This window comes from Drosophila gunungcola, chromosome 3R (assembly GCF_025200985.1).
Source record: "Drosophila gunungcola strain Sukarami chromosome 3R, Dgunungcola_SK_2, whole genome shotgun sequence".
Classification (NCBI taxonomy): Eukaryota; Metazoa; Arthropoda; class Insecta; order Diptera; family Drosophilidae; genus Drosophila; species Drosophila gunungcola.
Window position 1 is genome coordinate 30597892 of NC_069139.1, and position 18773 is coordinate 30616664.

Consider the following 18773-nt stretch of genomic DNA (forward strand, 5'->3'; position numbering starts at 1 on the left):
TATAATAAAAAAAGTGTAGCCATACTCTTCAGTAAAAAACCTTTCGTGGAACAACTCAAATGTCTCTTGATTTTTTATACTTGGTCAGTTTTGTATTTTGTCTTTCTTTGCTCCAATCCGGTGGGGCGGAAGAGGAAACTTAACAACAAAACTAAAAATAATAATAATAAAATGATAGCTATACCTTAAAAAACTTGGGATAAACTTCCGAAAAACCCCAACGCACCATCAGCTTACAATTTTCTGGATCCATGTAATTTGGGGTCCTGTTTACGAAAAAATAGGTTCTTGGAAAATAACGGTAAAAACCAACAAAAGTTGAAGATACACACTTCATGTTTAGTTACTTTTTGCGTAAAGCTGATAGTTTGTGACAAAAATGCAGACAACTTTTGCCTTCAAACCTGTGTGCCATTACTAAACTCTTAGCGATATTTTACAAAACTATCGCTTAATTGCTCATCTCTACGGTTTTCGCATATCTAACGCTTGAAGCTTGATAAAATTTTACTTTTCTTAGACCTAAAATCAGTTTACAGTGTAAAGTTTACACTCGAATTTTAAAAATTTTAATATTGGTTTTATTTGCTTATACTTTAATTTTTTTTCATATATGCGCAAATAAATCAAAATTTAAATGTTTTCAAGAATATTTAATTTTTGCAATAACTGCAAGGGTAAATGAACTTCGGCTAGCTGAAGTTTGTTTGCTTTCTTGTTTTGTATAATATTTATATTCAGAAGCACAAGTCTTCGTTAGACTTTTTTTTGTTTGTTTAGTTTTTGGTATTATTTTCAGTTTTCTATGTTTTTTTGTTTGCAGCTTTGGTGCAGAAAGGGAGGAAGATATTAGGGAAGAAATGAACGATGGGAATAAAGGCACCGCAGGCAAAAATGTTCAACTTTGCCTGCATATATATGTTGCACATAGATAATATTAATTCCGATAATATTTCGATAACATGAACGCGATAATGTATCGATGAACGTAAAGATAGTTTGTTCATCCCTGTCTAGGTGATGTTGCCAGATCGGCCCGTCATTTTAAAATGGACCTACTTTGGTCCATATCTTGATAAATATTAACTTTACAAAAATTATTTGTTTCAAATACACCTTGAACTTTTATTTGCATGTGTTTTTTGCAAGAAATTTCCAGAATACCAGAAACAACCGTTTTTACCGTTATTTTTTTAAGAATTCGGTCTTGTTGCAAACGTTGTCCCATTATTCGTAATCAGAATACCAAAATACATGGATCCTGAAAATCTGAAAATGATCGGGCGTTGGGGCTTTTCGGAAGTATTAAAAACGTAAACTAAGCTTAAAAAATGCTTCTAAAACTGATTTAATATGTCTATAGCATACTTATTTCTAAGGCGTTAAAGCCCCCTATTAAAAATATATTTCCACTTTATGTTACTCGCACCCGTTGTGAAAAAGTTGCAAGTGTCTAAGTTAAATTTTAGGCAATGAGTTCATTGATCTAAGCCCAAACAAAAACATCTGCTCAAATATGTGCTCAGCCCTTGTGTTAAACGTATCTATGCCAGTGCTTTGTCTTCCACCCCCCCTCTCTCTCTCCTTCCCTTTGCCCATCCGTAAGAGTTTATGATATGACATACGGAAAAAAATCAAGCAAATTATGGTAAATACGCCCCTGAACACTCACGCCCCTCTTTAAGGTTCTGGAGTGGGCATACAACGGATACAGAGATACTCACGATCGGCGAAAAAAAAAACCAGGCACTCGCACACGCATTTCCAGTTAATTAAAAGTATTTATGACACTGCGCACATAAAATGTCTTCCCAAGTACCAGAGTCCACCCAAGGATCGTGGGAAGTTCCCTTTTTTCTCTCTTCTGTATGGCAAAAAAAAAACATCTTGCAAAAAAACGGGAGGAAAAAATCAAACATAGACTACTCTAATTGCATATGCTGAAGAGAATGGATGTGGAAGGCCAAACTTCACTTCTATGTGGCAGTCAGGGGTGATTCTCCCTCCTCCTCTTCTTCTTGTTGTCTGGTCTGGTTTATGAGAAATGCGAAAAAAATCACACTCACGGATCTGTAAGTGTCTTCGCCTCCTTACTCAAGAAACCCAAATGTTAGTCCCAAGGCACAAAAAAAAAAAATTAATCCCAAAAAATTGTCTAAAAAAAGGATAAAAGCAATTGAAAACTGGAAAGGAGATTACATTTTGGGCTATGTATAAAAGAAGGCGCTCTAAAAACAGGTCCAGCCCGAAAAGAATTCCGTTCACTTTGCGGACTTATTGCTGCTGTCGTCAATCAAGGAATATAGCTTCTGAGTAATCGCCAACAAAGTTAGGGTGTACCCTACAGGCAGCAGTCAATATGGTGGATAACAAAATGTGTACAACTGTTGAGGTCTTAAAATATGTTATCCTACATAGGAAGAACTATGAAGAATGTAGGCGGGAGCGAAGTGTGCTAATTTATGAGTACAAACTCTGATTACTTAAACGGTTTATTGATTTTAAATATTTGTTGGGATTATTTATTTAAAAACATCGAAGTCGCTTTTCAATTGCGTAACACAGTGAAACCTACAGACGGACATCGACTCTCTTCAAGATTATACTTACATGCACTACAAATTTACAATTTTAATTACTTTTAAATATTAAAATTTCTTTTCTTATTGTCTGATTAATTTCAGTATTTTAACATTGATACTTCATTTTTATTATCGACTGCAGTAAATTAAACTAAATTGATTGTTACGTATAAAAGAAAAAATCTTTAGTTTTTTTATAATTTTTCGAATTTATTTTGGAAAAGAAGATTAACCTTTAATGGTAAAAGTATATGTTAAAAATAAGTCCTGTGGGAATAAGTTTGTGATTTAGCTCTTGAACATTCTAAAAATGTACTGAACAAACGAAAAGTAGTATTGAATTGAACGAATTTTAAATGGTGCCAAAAATGTCATTTCCGGCCTTAAAAAATGACCTCTTGATATGGTCTGAAAATCATCAACGCTGCAGCGCTGCAACTACAACAATGTCGTCACTGCAATGCAATGCAACACTTGGCATACAACTGATAAAGATAAAGATGATGTAGGAGGGGGCTATGCCACCCCCTCTGACGCTGCCTCCGCCGGCGTCACTGTCGATGGGGTTGGGGGTGCGGGTGCGGTAACAGCGACGTCGGCCACTTCCGTCTGAGCGTTTTTTAGCCGATTTGTAGTGTAGCCGGCAAGCGAGAGAGTGGAAAAAGGGATGGGGCCAAAAGCCGCTCTCCCCAAACACTTGAGTCTGGCTTCCACATGCCACATGGGAAAGAGACAAAGCAGCCCCACTCAAGCTCCACTCTCTCGCGCTTTCGCTTTCTGCCCTCTCAAAATCCCTCTCAGCTGATGCCGCTAATTCGCTGCAATAAGCAAGGTTTTTCTCATTTTTAAGTTTCCGTTTGTAAGGGGAAAAAATGGTGTAGTAGTATAAAATGCTAGTAGTATTGGATAAGTGGGGAAGGTGAATAAAAATGAACATATCCTATGCGGGGACGTTTACTCTTTTTTTTTAGGTTTCATAAAAATTGGAAACTTACAATTATTAAAAATGTCAAAATACGTACGGTGTGTTTAAAGTGGTAAACATAAATTAACAGACTCTTAATAAATGTCTCTATTGGACTATTGATTTTTTAACCCTTTGATAAATAATAAAAAATTTAAACAATGATTACACATTTTTTACGTTTTGATTTGATAACCTATCGTACAATCAGTCTGCACTCGCTTCTCTTTTGGAAGCTCAACCCACGTTCCACTCTCTCTGTGTCACCGGCGCTCAGCTGCTGCCGCCGCAAATTCGCCGCAGCAAGAGTCGACGTATGTTTTGTAGCTCCTCGGTGTTTTCGCTGATTCGCCGCATTCGTTCGCTCGTTGTGGTCGCGTCGTGACGTCGCTGCTGTTGCCGCTGCCGCCCGCACACACACATGTGCGACAGAAAACACGTTACGAGCGGTCGCTGGTTAAAATCGACAAACAAAATGCGATAAAATAGAAGAAAAGCTAACTGAAAACAGTAAAAGACTGAGGTATAAATAAGTAAATATAGCTAAACCCAATAATAATATTCGAAAGTTTGGTAGTAATAAAAAGTGCTATTGCGTCGGAGCTTACGTTTTCTCCGCTTGACGTAAGGCGATTCCCTACCCTAACTCTCTCTCTCTCTCTGTCTGTCTCTCTCCGATTCTCTTGCTCCGCGTGTGGATTGCGTTTTTGCCGGCGACGTCGCTACTCCAAAAAAGACGCGGCACAACCAACACACACACTCATTTTGCGTTTAAGTTGTGGCCCAAGAAGTTCAGTTTCAGTCCGCAAAAATGTGAAAATGGAAAACTAAGAGGGAAAACACAAGACCGAAAAGACTGCAACTGCAAAAGGCTCCAAAACCGCTGGGAACGTACAGAAAATCAGCTAAAAAGTGCGCGCGTGCAACAACAATGTGATATCTACAACAAATGCTCGAACTGCTGACGTCACGCACAGAATCGTAGAATATATAGAGAATAATATAAAGGAGAAACGTCGCGTAGTGAAGTTAAAAGTTCCCACACACACAACACACCAACAGACTGAGTCGACGAGCTAGAAGCAGCAGTATATAATACGTGGAAACAAAAGTAACCGAAGAAAGGCAAAACACCCGCAAAAGAAGAAAAAAATTGCAAATATGAAACGTGTGTGATATTCAAAGAGCAAGTAGTAGACGGCGGTGGAAAAAAGAGCAATTCGTTGTTCGAGTGATATATAGATAGCATGTAAAAAAAAAGGCGACAAAATTTCCAATACTTAGGTGCGTATTCAAACAACACCGATGATTATTAAATCATTAATTTTGGGGATCCGCTTTAAGCCCCCAAATAACCTCCAAAACTCATACGGTGAAAAGTAGTCATTCATTCAATCTCTCATGCTCCACTTTTGAGAGATAACGAATCCAATTCGTTGCTTCCCATTAGTTGAGGTTCAATTTTTGTTTGCCCAAACTCGGCGGCGATTTCTTTATGGCGCCCCTACTTAATTATTTTTACTAGATTTACAAATACACTGCAGATAAAAGTGTTTGTTATTGGAGAGAACGCGGGTTTTTCTTAAAACTTAATTAATATATATTTATAAAGTTTTCTAATATATGGTAAAAACAATTTAAATAACATAACAATCTCTTAATGTCAAAAAAATGTAAAAAAAATCCATCAAGATTATAAAAATACTTTATTGTTTTAATGAAATGAAATTACATATATAAAGAAAGCGTTTAGACTATATTACTTCTCATTACACTTAAAGATCAAAGTAAATATCATTTCGTTTACGTGTTGACGTGGTTAATATACGAATTTAAACAAATTCATGACAAATAGGTCATTCTTTTAAAGCATTACTTAAAACATTTTGTATCATTAAAATAAGCTAAACAAACCACCGTTGTACTAAACATTGTTAAGGTTTCTATTTTATTTTGTGGTTTCTAAGACTTAAACCAATAATTCACTGTTGTATATTTAATTTATCATCATAAATCTCTGACATCTGCCGGTACACCCTTGTTACCCTTTCACAAATTTAATTTTTTTTAATAAGGTTTGGTTGTTGGACCTATTTTGGTGGTTTTTTAATATTTAATAAAGCTCTAATTGGTTTTTACTCCTAGGATTTTTAAACCAATTTAACCGTGTTTGATCCCACACTTTTCCGGTTTAATTTGAGCACGTACTTAGCAACTGCTCAATATGGTATAGATATGCACATACATACATACATATGTATTCGTGTACATTATATATGGCCCCTGTTATCAGGTCTTTTGAGTACACATTGATTGACTCCAGATGCGTCATTTATCAAATTTGAGTGACCAAGTGAAATGAAGTTTTATACATTACGTATTTCGTATATAAATAAGGGGGACTTCCCGGAACATTCCTGACGTGCCGGCATTGAATTTCTACAACCCCGCGAAAACTGCTCCCTTTCCCGGTTTTTCTTTTTGTTTTCAGTTTTCTGTGGGCGAAATTTTTTGCGACGCATTTTGTGCGCCTCTCCCTGGATAAAGCTGCCTTCTCATTCTCTTTTCTCAGCCAGTTGGCAAATATTTTCGGATTTCTCAAACGAAAAAAACTGATGCGACGCCTATTTTATTTTGTTCCAGTGTACTTTTTTTTATTTGTACCAATGGTTTTGCTTTAGCTTACTTGATTTTTATAGTGAAACAGAATATTAAAATTTCGATTGCATCAGAACCATGGCTGACATTATTTTTTTTTTTGTGTAAAATAAAGAGAAGTACTCACCGAAAATAATCTTTTGCGATTTTTGAGGTCGTGGACCTAAAACTAGTATATTACCTAATAACAAAAAAAAACGAAAAAAAACGCAACCATATAGACCTTTCTTTTCTCAGCCAACAACAACAAGGAAAAGTTCCATGTGGAATGTGTCTGTGAGTAACAGCTGTTACTCGGATTCGGGCCGGCTTTTGCTCTCTTTCCCAACAGCATCCCACACATACAGTGGTGACTCTCTCCCAACTGCCGCTTAATACACAAAATTCGTGTTCTTCCTCTTGTTTTGCTTTTTGCTTCACTTTTTTTCTCAATTGCAATTGTTGTTGCTTAACACCTTGCACACTCGCACAGTATTTATTTGTACTTATTTCACTTGTCCCGTGCCTTTCTACTGCGCATGCAAAATAATGTGCAAAAAGAAAGCGAAACCTTTTATAAGCGGTTCTATGTACATATATATGTATGCATGTATGTATGTATGTATGTTTCCTTGTGCTTGCGCTTGTGTGAGGTTGTGTGTCTGCATGAATAACAAAATGCATAATTAATAACCATGTAAATGTACGAACTACATAATTAATAACGGTAATGGGTATTGTTATTTATGTATTTATGTATGTATCTTTTTAAATCAATTGCTAGCAATTAATTGCATTTCAAAATAATGTTTATGAGGTGCAAGAAAAATTTAAAAAAAAAAAAAATTGGAAATGCTAATATAAACATTACGATTTAATTACCAAAGGTTAATTAGTACCTTTTTTTTTACCTATATATAGTATAATAGTAGAACGGAATATTTAAATCTTTATGAAAAAGACAAAAAAAAAATCGTTTGAGTATTTTGAAAACGGTTTTAAAAAAATGTTTGAAAACAAAAGAAGTTGGGTTTTGTTTCTATTAAAAAGGATATCATGGATTAATTGAATTAATTTTCTTTATTATTTGAATTCAAAATAAAGTGAATGTGTACACTTTTTCAAAAATTAATAAAGTTATCGAATGCAATCAGCAGTGATTATATTTAAAAAGGTTATCGTGTTTTAATCATTGAAATCAAAAATCAATTCTAAGCATACATTTGTGCGGATGGTTAATTTTTCCCTGGTCAAAATAATAAGTAAACTTGTGATTTTCTGAATTTCTAAGAGTCTTAACATGGTCTAAAATAATGATAGCAACGGACACCCGCATCGTCAGACTTCCAACAAAGGGACCCCTTCATGTCAGTATGGAGGCGGATACGTGGCGTTTTTCTAGTATTCCCAAAAGAATCGACAAAGTGTGATAGGATACTAGTTATGACTATAAAGATTACTATTACAAAGAAAATGGCGAACATTTTTGTACAAGTTTTTGAGTTTTGGGGCTTGTAGAACTGAAGTACGTATTATTTTGGCCAACCCTTTGTATTGAGATATTTTTGATCAGAAACATTGTAGTTGAATTGAAAAATGATTATACTGACTATTATTATTATATACTATATATAAAAATACTATAGCAAATTAATTTTATTTTATTGCGATAATTAAAAAAACTAAAGTATACAGGTAATCAATTAAATATAAATGTATTACATTTTTAAGAGAGGAAAATCAAAAATCGCAATGCGTGCCTTGTATCGTTTCGTTGCCTCTCATACCCAGACAAACCTCAGCTGAATTATTTACTTTGCCCCTACATAATGTGTATTTCTCTTCTAGCATTTTCTTTTATCAGACATAAAAAGTGAACGGCACTCAATGAGAACCAAAAGCAAGGAAAAGCTATTCTACTTTTTATTGTAGCTCCGCTCTGTTGCGCCAATGTTGATTGAAAAAATAGAGAGGAAGAGGAAAAAAACAAAAATTAAAAAATACTTGTTATTGTTTTGCCGTGCAGGCCACATTTTTCACGATTTTCCGTTCACCGCTTCGAATTTTCATGTTCATTTCCCTGTTTGCATTATGTTATTTCTCTCTGTTTGCTTCGCCTTTTGCTTTGCCTTCTGCTTCGCCTTCTGCTGTTAGATAAATGTATCAGAGATGACTAACAAGTGCACTTAGAAGTGGTTAGTATACAGATAAAGGTACATTAACTTCAAGATTCCATTTTTGAGGGTTACAAAAAATCGTGTTTATTCTTGGCGATTTAGATGGCGGTTGTTATTTAGACGTGCTTACAAATATCACTGTGGACGGTCTTTCACGTAGTGACGATGAGCTCCGGAAGGTGTGTATATGTAGCCGCAAAATTGAGTATCAGCAAATAAAAGTCTGATTTTTAAAATTTTATAGCAATCAAAAGGTTTCACTTTTATAAGAGTTCGTGCATACTAGGAGTTTTCTAAAGTCAAATTGGTTCAGGAGAAATGGGGATGAATGTGGAAAAGAAATTGTTTAAAATATTGTTGGGGCCAATGACAATCAATTTGAACCGATACACCGTTCAAAAGATATTCAATATACAAGAGTTCGACGGGATTTTGAAATTGTCATGTTTGTTTGTTGGTCTAAGCGTATATGTGGCACTGCACTGCGACCAGGATTTGATGCGCTTGCTCTTTGTTTTCAGTTTTTTTTATGCAAAAAAAATATTTTAATATCGAAAGTATTTTCCAGTTTTTTTCTAAAAACGTTCGTGGAGAATGATTTTAATCGCATTTATTTTAAATGCTGTATTTAGCCTTATGGGATTCCCTGTATAAATAAATGCGTATTAGGCTATGTCGGGTTTCTTGACTATAGCGTTTTCCTTTTTTTAATTTTTTTTGTTTTGGTAATTTTATACTTCTCACCGTAATTTTAGATGCAAAATATTTCCAGCTACTTGTTCGCATTTTGCGTGCCGATCAAAAGAAATTTAAATTGGAAATTTCAATCGGCGAGACCTACCTGTTCTGTGTGGTACCCCTTTCCATCTCTCCTCTCTTTCTGCATTCGCCTTTTGTCTGGCCCACATGATTTGAACATTTATTTGGAAGGGAGAAAGAGAAAGAGTATACGGTTTCATTGTATTCGACTTGAATTACCTGAGCTCGTTCATCTGTAAGCGGATACCGTTTTTTTTAACTTAAGCACACACCAACACACTTGCACACGCTTTCAGCAACACTGCAAAACTTTATCTAGTGTAGAAATGCATACGGAAAAAGGGAATTAAGTTGTTGCCAACGCATAACAGCACGAAGTGTGGTACATTGTGTTTACAAGTACCTTAAATATTAATTTGGATGGACGAAGATTTCTTACGAATTTTTGGGGTCCCAGTTTGATCCCATACTTACCAAATGCGCGGATGCGCTAAATCTTTGCGACAAGTTGGGGTTACAATAACTTTAATTTTCGCATTCTGTAAGTATAGTTTTGAAACGCACGAAAGTGTTAAAGCAATAGCAAAGTAACGCAGCTCAAATTAACAGAATTTCGATTTCGGAGCATCAGCAAAAGCATACCTTTTTGTTGTTGCATACCACAGAAATGCTTATCTAGCTATGTACATACATATATGACTAATTCGCTTCTGCACCTGAGTTTAACCTATGGCTTGAGGTCTTATGTGATTTTACATTGCCTTGTGTTATTTTGTTAGCTCACATAAGTTTAACAACAGCCATGGGGCATAGACGACTTAACCACTTATATGAATTTGCTAAAATTAATTACATTAATATTTAATTTTAAATACATATAACAAGCATATAATAAAACTTTTAGCATTTGTTTCATTTCGGCTTACAAAAGAACACAAAATAATTCCATGAATTGAATCGTTTTGAGGCCACAGTCATCTTCGGTGGTTATACTACCTGACGCGATTGCCATTCCATTTTCTTGCAAATATCAGCAAATTCCATGTGACATTTTAGAGGTCTCTGTTCAGTTTACTTTGCCGACATTTATTTGCGCTATAACTCTTAATTTTTTTTTAGACTACTTTAGGAATTCTTATGCAGATAGTACATTTGATGAAAAACAGTGTACCGTTGGCTGTTTGGTTAACAGTTTCTGTTATGCAAATAACATTTCATGCAGGGCGAGCAGCGCTAATTGCCAGTTTTACCTGCCTGTTATTTTTTTATTTTTACGCTCATTTGAGCTTTTAAATTTGTTGTTGTCCCTCCATTCATACTCACTTTGTGCACGAATGGGGCCAGAATTCCTCTAATGAACTTTAAGAGGGTCTTGTGGAACAAGAGGAATCAGGAACACTCAGGAAAAAATATTTTATATACAATTATTGACTAAACAATGTGTAACAAAATATAATTTTTAAAAATTGCTATCTTCATACAAAAAATTGTGTTTAAATTATAATGAACTCCATTTGGGTTTGGTTACATCTCTATCTATAAAAAGTAGGTACATCTGTGATTTCTTTTCAGTGTTTAGAAGAAGTCTGGCCGTGGCTGTGGCTTGTATTTCGCCAAAAGCGGTTCGGGCCGGCCGCGGCAAAAACGTTATTTTCTTCTTTACGTTTTGGTTTTTCTTGTTTCTATATTTTGCCTTCTATTTTGCGTTTGTTGCTTTTGCTTTCTGATTCGTCCACACATATTGATCGCTTAATATTTTTTGCCGAGTTTATTGACATTTTGTGCGCGAACTTATGCGAGTCTTCTCCTTGGGTTCACAAATAGTTTCGGCATGCTTCAGAGCGGGCCTTTCCCCCTTGCCCCTTCTCCTATCTGTGGAATCCGGTTTGTTGAAGATTAGAATTTTTCGTTTGACCATTTTTTTTGTTTTTGTTTCTGTACTTAAGGTTTTAGCTTATCTTCTTTTTTTTTATGTGGTTTTGGGGCTGCAATTTATACGCCTTTTCGAAACACAATTAATTATATAAAGTTTAAGTCTCTACGATTTTCTACACCGCCTGGTTGTTTTAGTTGAAGCTTTATCTGATTGTTTTGTAAAAGGTGTCCGGTCCGTTTTTTTTTAAATTTTAATCAGATTTTTCAATTCAAATTGTGTACATTAGGAAAAAAAAAAGCTAAACCCCTTAAAAGACATTACAAGGCTTTACATACATACATATTTAATTGGCTTCTCCTTGAAAAAGTTATGTTTAGCATTCGCTGTCTATCATCACAATTGTTGCATTAACGCGCTGGTCTTTTTTGGCCATAAAATGCCGGTTAGTCTCTCTGGTTACTTACCTGTTTTTTTTTCCTATCAGCCATGTATTTTTTGCAGCATTCTTTTACTGTAGTCGTGAAATTGTTTTCTTTTGCCTTTGCCTTTCGCTTCGCGTTTATTTTCATTTCCACATACATATATGTATACATATGTATGTCCATTCGTTCGTTCGCTTGTCGGTGGCGCATTTTAATTTGTTGTTGCGCCCGACTGGAACAAATAAGAGACGGATCAAAAGTGTAATGTGCCAAATGCATAAAATATTGAGAAAGCAGGTCAAACAAGCTATAAATAATCACCAATAAAAATCCCAATACAAACTTTAACTTTATCTCTTTTTTTTGTTTGTTTTCTTTTTGCAGATGTGAAGAATCTTTAGGTGCTAATTTAGTTGATAAGCGAAAAAATCAAGCGAAAGAGCGATACACAGACAGTGCAGTGGACCACACGAGATCTGGAAGTTGCGACTGGGTGGCAACTTTTCGAAGGCAGTGCTTAAAAGTATGCTACAAAATAATACCATATACAGCCGACTGAGGCGAACTTAACAGCATCAGCAGTATATATATAGTATATACATATATATATATATATATATATATTTATATATATATATATCGAGACAGAAAGAGAAGGAGAGAGAGAGTACGGCGGAGCGCCGCCGAAGAATCAAGGGAGGAATCGGCATCGAAATGTCCAAGTTCTTTGTGAATGTTGCCCCTATCAACAACAGCAACAGCAGTAGCAGCAACAACACCGCCAGCAACACCCAGCGACACCAGCAACACTATGGCGCAGGCGGGGCAACGGGTCACACAATGGTCGCCCGCAGACTCAACTACGACCAGCTCGGCGGCACAACCAACATCAACAACAACAACAACAACAACAACATTGTGATCAAGAACGAGGCCATCGATCTGGACTATAATCACGGTTTGAGCAGCAGCGACAGCAACAGCAACAGCAATAGCAACAGCAATAGCAACAGCGGCGTGGCAGCCCATCTGCGGGATCATGTCTACATCAGTCTGGACAAGGGGCACGGCACGGGGGGAGTGGCAACGGCGGGCCATGCACAGCATCAACTGCAGCAGCATCACCAAAATCAGCAGCAGCGCAAGACGACCGGCAAGACGAACGATATCACAAATTATTACAAGGTGAGTTGCGGTTTAGTGAAAATCATATGATAAATACGTCTGAGGGACACGTGAGAGGAAGTGAACGATGATAGTTACCTAAATGTGTAAGCGGAGGATGTGTTATATTGTATTCGTTGAAAAGTATGTAACAGCTAGTGGTTCGGACCCTATAAAGTATGTATAATCTTGATTAGGATCGATAGCCGATTCGATCTAGCAATGTCCGTCTGTCCATCCGTCTGTCCGACCGTTTGAACGTCGAGATCTCGAAAACTATAAAAGCTACTGTTTTGGGATTCTAGCGAAAGTTTATTTTAAAACGTTGCCACGCCCACTCTACCGCCTACTAATCGCGAAAGTCTATTATGTGTTTTTATAAATGTTTTCAAAGTAGGCTATAATTTAAGCGTCAAGTTTTAGCAATGCAGTTCATCAGATGTCGCCACCTAAACCCTTATTGTTCTGTGTACAGTTTATTATAATTTTTGTTTTTAATTTCTTATGGTTTAAGTTTAAGCTATAAACCCAATTTACTGTGTGTGGTGCATCGGCTGTAACATTTCAGAAGCTGGCACAAAAAAACTCTACTATTGGTTCTAAACCAAGTTGCTCACACATACAGCAAGACGGAGTTTTATTAAAAACCATTCATTTTATATTTTCTAAAATAGGGGAATAAGTTTATGATAATACCGTATAGGAACCTCAATAATTTAATTCACCATCCTCAACCCAGGTTAAACGCCGGCCACACGCCGTCAGCGACGAGATCCACCCGAAGAAGCAGGCCAAGCAGAGCGCGCACCATCAGACGGTGGTGTATCAAAAGCATGTGGCCAGCAGCACGCCCCAGCAGTTGCGTCAAGGCCAACACCAGGTGCACAACGAAGGGGAGGGCGAGCTGGACGAGGATGTGGTGGAGCGGGTGGCCAAGCCGGCATCTCACCACTCCTTTGTCCTGTCGACGCCCCAGCAGCAGTTGGCAGCTTCTGTGGCCAGTTCCTCGAGCGGCGATCGCAATCGGGCAGACACTTCGCTGGGCATACTGACCAAGAAGTTTGTGGACCTGCTGCAGGAGTCCCCAGATGGCGTGGTGGATCTGAACGAGGCCTCCAATAAGTTGCACGTTCAAAAGCGACGCATCTACGACATCACCAATGTGCTTGAAGGCATAAACATCCTGGAGAAGAAGTCGAAGAACAACATCCAGTGGCGCTGCGGGCAGTCGATGGTCAGCCAGGAGCGATCGCGGCACATCGAGGCGGAATCGGAAAGGTTGGAGCAGCTGGAGAACGAGCTGAACATGGCCATCGACCAGATGCGCGGCAACCTTGCAGAGATCTCGCAGGAGGTGGAAAATTCCGGGGGAATGGCCTACGTGACTCAAAACGACCTGCTCAACGTGGATCTCTTCAAAGATCAGATCGTCATAGTGATAAAGGCGCCGCCCGAGGCCAAGCTTGTGGTGAGTAGTCTCTGGTGTTTGGGAAACTAGAGCGAAATAATGATCTATAAGTTTAGGAAATTTAGTAGGAAAAGTAAAAAAAACTCATGACTGATTATGACTTGATCAGGTGGACTGAACTCCCCCACAAGACCCCCTTAAATTAAGTTAATGCTTGGAGAAAAGACGAGAAACAATACAAACAGTCATAGAATATAAAATTAAAAATAAAATTAAATAAATTTTGTTGACATCTGAAAGTTTTCCTTCGTATAAAAGGCTAAATACTGAGTTTTATACCTTAATTATTCAAGATATTTACTAAAAATATTATAAATTAATATAATTTTCTATTAAATATATAAAAATAGATTAAAGATGTTCAAAAATTGAAATGCAAACCAAATAGGTTTGGTTCAATGGTTCAATGAACCAGTTTTATTTAATAGTAAATCCTTTTGACTGTTTTCTATCAATCGGAAACTGACGGCTTGCCCATTTTTATTTATGTTTCAACGGGTCATATCTTTGTGTCCAAATTGTGCAGTTTCCAAATACATTTTTCTACTTCAGAGCTTTTCTTTGCTAGCTTTCCTAGCTTTTCTTTTTTTTTTTAGTCAGTGGTGCTTCTTCTTAGCGTCTGCGTGCCATTAAACGTGGCGATTATTTATAGAAACCCATCGCAGCGGCAGACACGGCAGCAAAATGGAATCCCGCCCATCTCGCCACTCCTTTTAGCCACCTTTTTATTGATATAAAGTACATTTCTGGCCTCGTCCAAAAATGTTTTCCAATTGCCGCAGTCGCTGCTTGACCTTCCAGACGCCGCACTATTTTAAACTATATCGGCGCCCAATGTTTTCGATAGCCTTAGACTGTGTAATGAACTCTCCGAACGCAGATAGATGGACTTTTGCCTAAAACTGCTGAAATCATAAGTTGCAGAATAAATTTATCAACATTTATATATATGTGTCTTTTAAAACCTTCAAACAACGGTCATTGCCGATTCTGAAATTACAATAACGCAAAAGAGATAAGCCAAAAAAAAAGAACAAAATTTAAGAAGACGACGATGGGTAAGAAACAGCACATAGCAAATATATTTTCTAAAAATAAGCGAGCGGCAAAAAAAAACTGCTCGTTCTCTGGCGCGTTTCATTCGTATTTATCTTTAGCTGCCGAGCGGTCGCCGACCGCTTAAATATTTCTAACGCCCCCTTCAACTCAAAAGTTAGTTTACAGTTTGCAATTTATCTGTATTTAATTTTTGTACCTTTCTTTAGAATTTTTTTAATAATCGGGGTATCACTTATTTTTTTTTTTAATGTTTTAGCTGCCCAACACAAAATTGCCGCGCGAAATTTACGTGAAGGCGGAGAACAGCGGAGAGATCAACGTCTTCCTCTGCCATGACACCTCGCCGGAAAATTCGCCGATTGCAGCGGGCGTCGGCTACGTTGGAGCAGCCGGAGCAGGATGCGTTCGAACGGCCACCTCCACCCGACTGCATCCGCCGACCAACGATCCGCTCTTCAACAATATTGATGCCCTGAGTACCAAGGGATTAGGTGAGTTGTGGACTATCTTCTTTGAATTTTTCAAAAATTAAGGCAATTTGAAAAAAAAAAACAAACTATATTAAGGAAACAAAAAGGATTATTTACTCATGTTTTCCCTCTTAATTACAGTTGCCACACCCTACCGCTCGGCCCGCAACCTCAGCAAATCGATCGAGGAAGCCGCCAAGCAGTCCCATCCTGAATATAATAACATTTGTGATATTGCGATAGCCCAGCCTCATCAACTCAACCAGCAGCAGCAGCAGCATCAACAGATGCTTCAGCAGCCGGAGGAGGACGATGTGGACACGGAGCTGAGTCAGCTGGTGCCTACGCTGACGAATCCGGTGGTCCGTAGCCATCATTTCCAGCAGCAGCAGCAGCACCAGCAGCACCAGCAGACCTCCATCCAGGAGCTGTTCAGCAGCTTAACAGAATCCTCGCCCCCCACGCCCACAAAGCGGCGTCGGGCGGCAGCTGCCGCGGCCATTGCCGCAGGCAGCGCAACAGTAGCAGCAGCAACCACTACGCTTAATAGTCATAACAACAGTAACAGCAACCACGGGAACCACAGCACCAGCAGCTCCCAACCACCCATAATAAGCTACGGCAGCAGCCAGCGACGCAGCGACGTGCCCATGTATAATTGTGCAATGGAAGACGCAACCACAACATCTGAAGCAACAGCTGCAGCACCTCGAGCGGCAGCAGCAACGCAATCATCGGCGATAAGCTCGCTGCAGGCGCAATTCGCTGCCGTAGCAGACAGCAACAACAGCATCAGCAGCGTTGACGGCGGCTTTGGCAGCATCGCTGGCGCTGGCGCCAACGCTCATATCCATCAACCATTCAGCCATGGCCGCCACAGCCTGCCGCCCAGCGTGGCCGACTGCGATGCCAATAGCAACAGCAGCAACGTCACGCTCCAGGGCCTCGATGCGCTCTTCAGCGACATTGGCTCGGACTGTAAGTATTTGTGGCCACCTGTGTCCTGCCCTTCCAGCGGTCAAAAAAATAGTTGTACAGGTTTAAACGAAATGAAATTTTTGCATTTATTATAAGTTTTGGCAGAGAAAAACGTTTTTTTTTTCAACTTAAATTTCAATTTAAATATATGGGTAATTCTACAGAAAGGTCAATAGCAGCAAAAAAAAATCAAATTCAATATATATATGTTCGATTCACATATATTTAGAATTAACTAATGAAAGGAAGTTTTGGATTTACTCACAACACATTTTGAAATATTTCGATGCAAGTCGAACAAGTGCGAAAGTTCTGTTTTGAACATTTCAATTGCAGGTTTGTTTCAAATCTTAATTAATATTCAAAGAATATAGAAAAATGTTAAAGAATCGATGCGTTTTATGGTCACAAAGAATTTCTTATCAGCTTATCCGGTTCTAGTGCTGTGGCGTACAACAGTGCCAAATAGCATATTTTAAATATTTTTTAATGTAGATGATAGATGACAATGAAGGCAAAACAACATTATTGGAGTTGCAATTTAGTTTACACAAATTTAAAGTTTGTCATTGAAAGTGAAGTTAAAAGGAAAATAATAGGATGTGTAAAGAATATATAATTTTTTTTGTTTTGCTTCAATGAAAATAATTAAAATACATTCTATGCACTTCTAATTACTTCAAAAGTACAAAAACAACATAAATATGATGGAAGAAAATGTCGCGTGCAACAGTGATTAGAATTCAATTAAAAAAAAAACTACTTAATATTTTAAGGTCAAACGAAAAACTTTATTAAGAACGATCAATTTATAAAATTTTAAAATTCATTTCAAATCTTTGATTACGTTTTGCTGAAATCAGTGCTTGAACTGGTTTTAAATAAAGTCATTTCTGTCTGTGTAGCTTGTGAATGTCTAAGGTTTCTGTTAATATTCTAAAACCCAACAATTGCCCTAGCTCAGTCTTAATACCAATAAGAGTGCTTAAAGAATCGCCTTTTGTAAAAGTAATACAAAAATTTTGAGCTTGTTTTTTTTTTAGTTTGAGTGCGCGCTCGACAGTAGAGAATTTCCCATATGACATTTTTTGTTTATTCCTTTTGACAACTATTATTTTACCACAACTGTAAATAAAATAAATTTGATTGCACTTGTAATCGCCCGCCGCCATTAATCCATGATCACTTCGTATTCCCCTGAGATTTTGTGTCGCCGTTATGTAAATAACCGCATTTAACATTTAACTATAGTCCTAACAGGGACTGAACCTAGGTCTCAATGAGGAGCACTTGTCAAGAACTTTGTCTGTGACCTGCGTGTATCCAAAAGCCGCATCACAGTCTGAGTTCTTGCTGAGTGTAAAATCCTTGAAGCAACATAAACCAAAGATAATGGAATGGTACATAAATTTAACACAATTACGAATTCCAAATTCTTAAAATTTGTCTTACCCATATTATTTTTATATTTCTACATTTCGGCCAGCGAGAATCAGTTCAAAATTGACATTTTTATTTTATGTTTTAGTTGCGTTGTTTATTCTGTGTTTTTTCAGGGGTGTCACAGAAATCTTTACCTAATTGAAAATCTTCAGAAAGCCAATCCGGTCCTGCAAAATTGTTTGAATTCCGTATCTGTAAAAACATCAATAGTTGTCTAGTTTTTTTTTCAAGAAAAACCAATAAAAACTGAGCATTAACATTACTTTCAGAAATAACTTTGTGTACCAGAGGGTATTATAAATTCAGTCAGAAGTTTGCAACGCATTGAAGGACATATTTCCGACCCTAAAAAGTATATATATTCTTGATCAGCATTACTAGGAGGGTCGATCTAGCCAAGTCCGTCTGTCCCTCCGTCCGTTTCTACGCATAATAGTCTCTCAGATTGCTTGAAACTATTTCAACTTTCTGTTGAAGGTAGTACATTAGAAAAAACATGAAAATAAGTTATAACTTTTTTATTTTTAATATATTAAAAAAAACCGAGTTATAAATTATCCATGATATGAAAAAAATAAAAACTGTTCAAAATCTGGCGAGTTTATGAATAAAATAAATAAAATTAACGGTAAAACGCCAAAAAAATAAAGTTTTAAATTTTTTAGTTATTGCTGTAAAGTTATCAATAGCGCCGGAAATAGCTCATGTTCATGTTCATTAGTGTTGAGAGCTCTAGTCTGTGGCAACACAATTTGAAATCAAAGTACAATAAAG

At 37.2% G+C, this 18773-nt stretch overlaps 1 protein-coding gene across 3 annotated transcripts in view; it reads left to right on the forward strand.

Moving 5' to 3' along the window:
- Nucleotides 1-18773, forward strand: part of LOC128260670 (transcription factor E2f1) — a 55303-nt gene that overhangs the window by 34576 nt on the left and 1954 nt on the right. For all 3 annotated transcript variants that reach the window (XM_052994245.1, XM_052995068.1, XM_052995882.1), the window contains 4 exons: nt 11802-12602; nt 13321-14049; nt 15365-15599; nt 15720-16556. In XM_052994245.1, coding sequence (XP_052850205.1) covers nt 12132-12602; nt 13321-14049; nt 15365-15599; nt 15720-16556 — 2272 coding nt within the window. In that variant the 5' untranslated portion in view covers nt 11802-12131. The remainder of the gene's footprint in view (nt 1-11801; nt 12603-13320; nt 14050-15364; nt 15600-15719; nt 16557-18773) is intronic.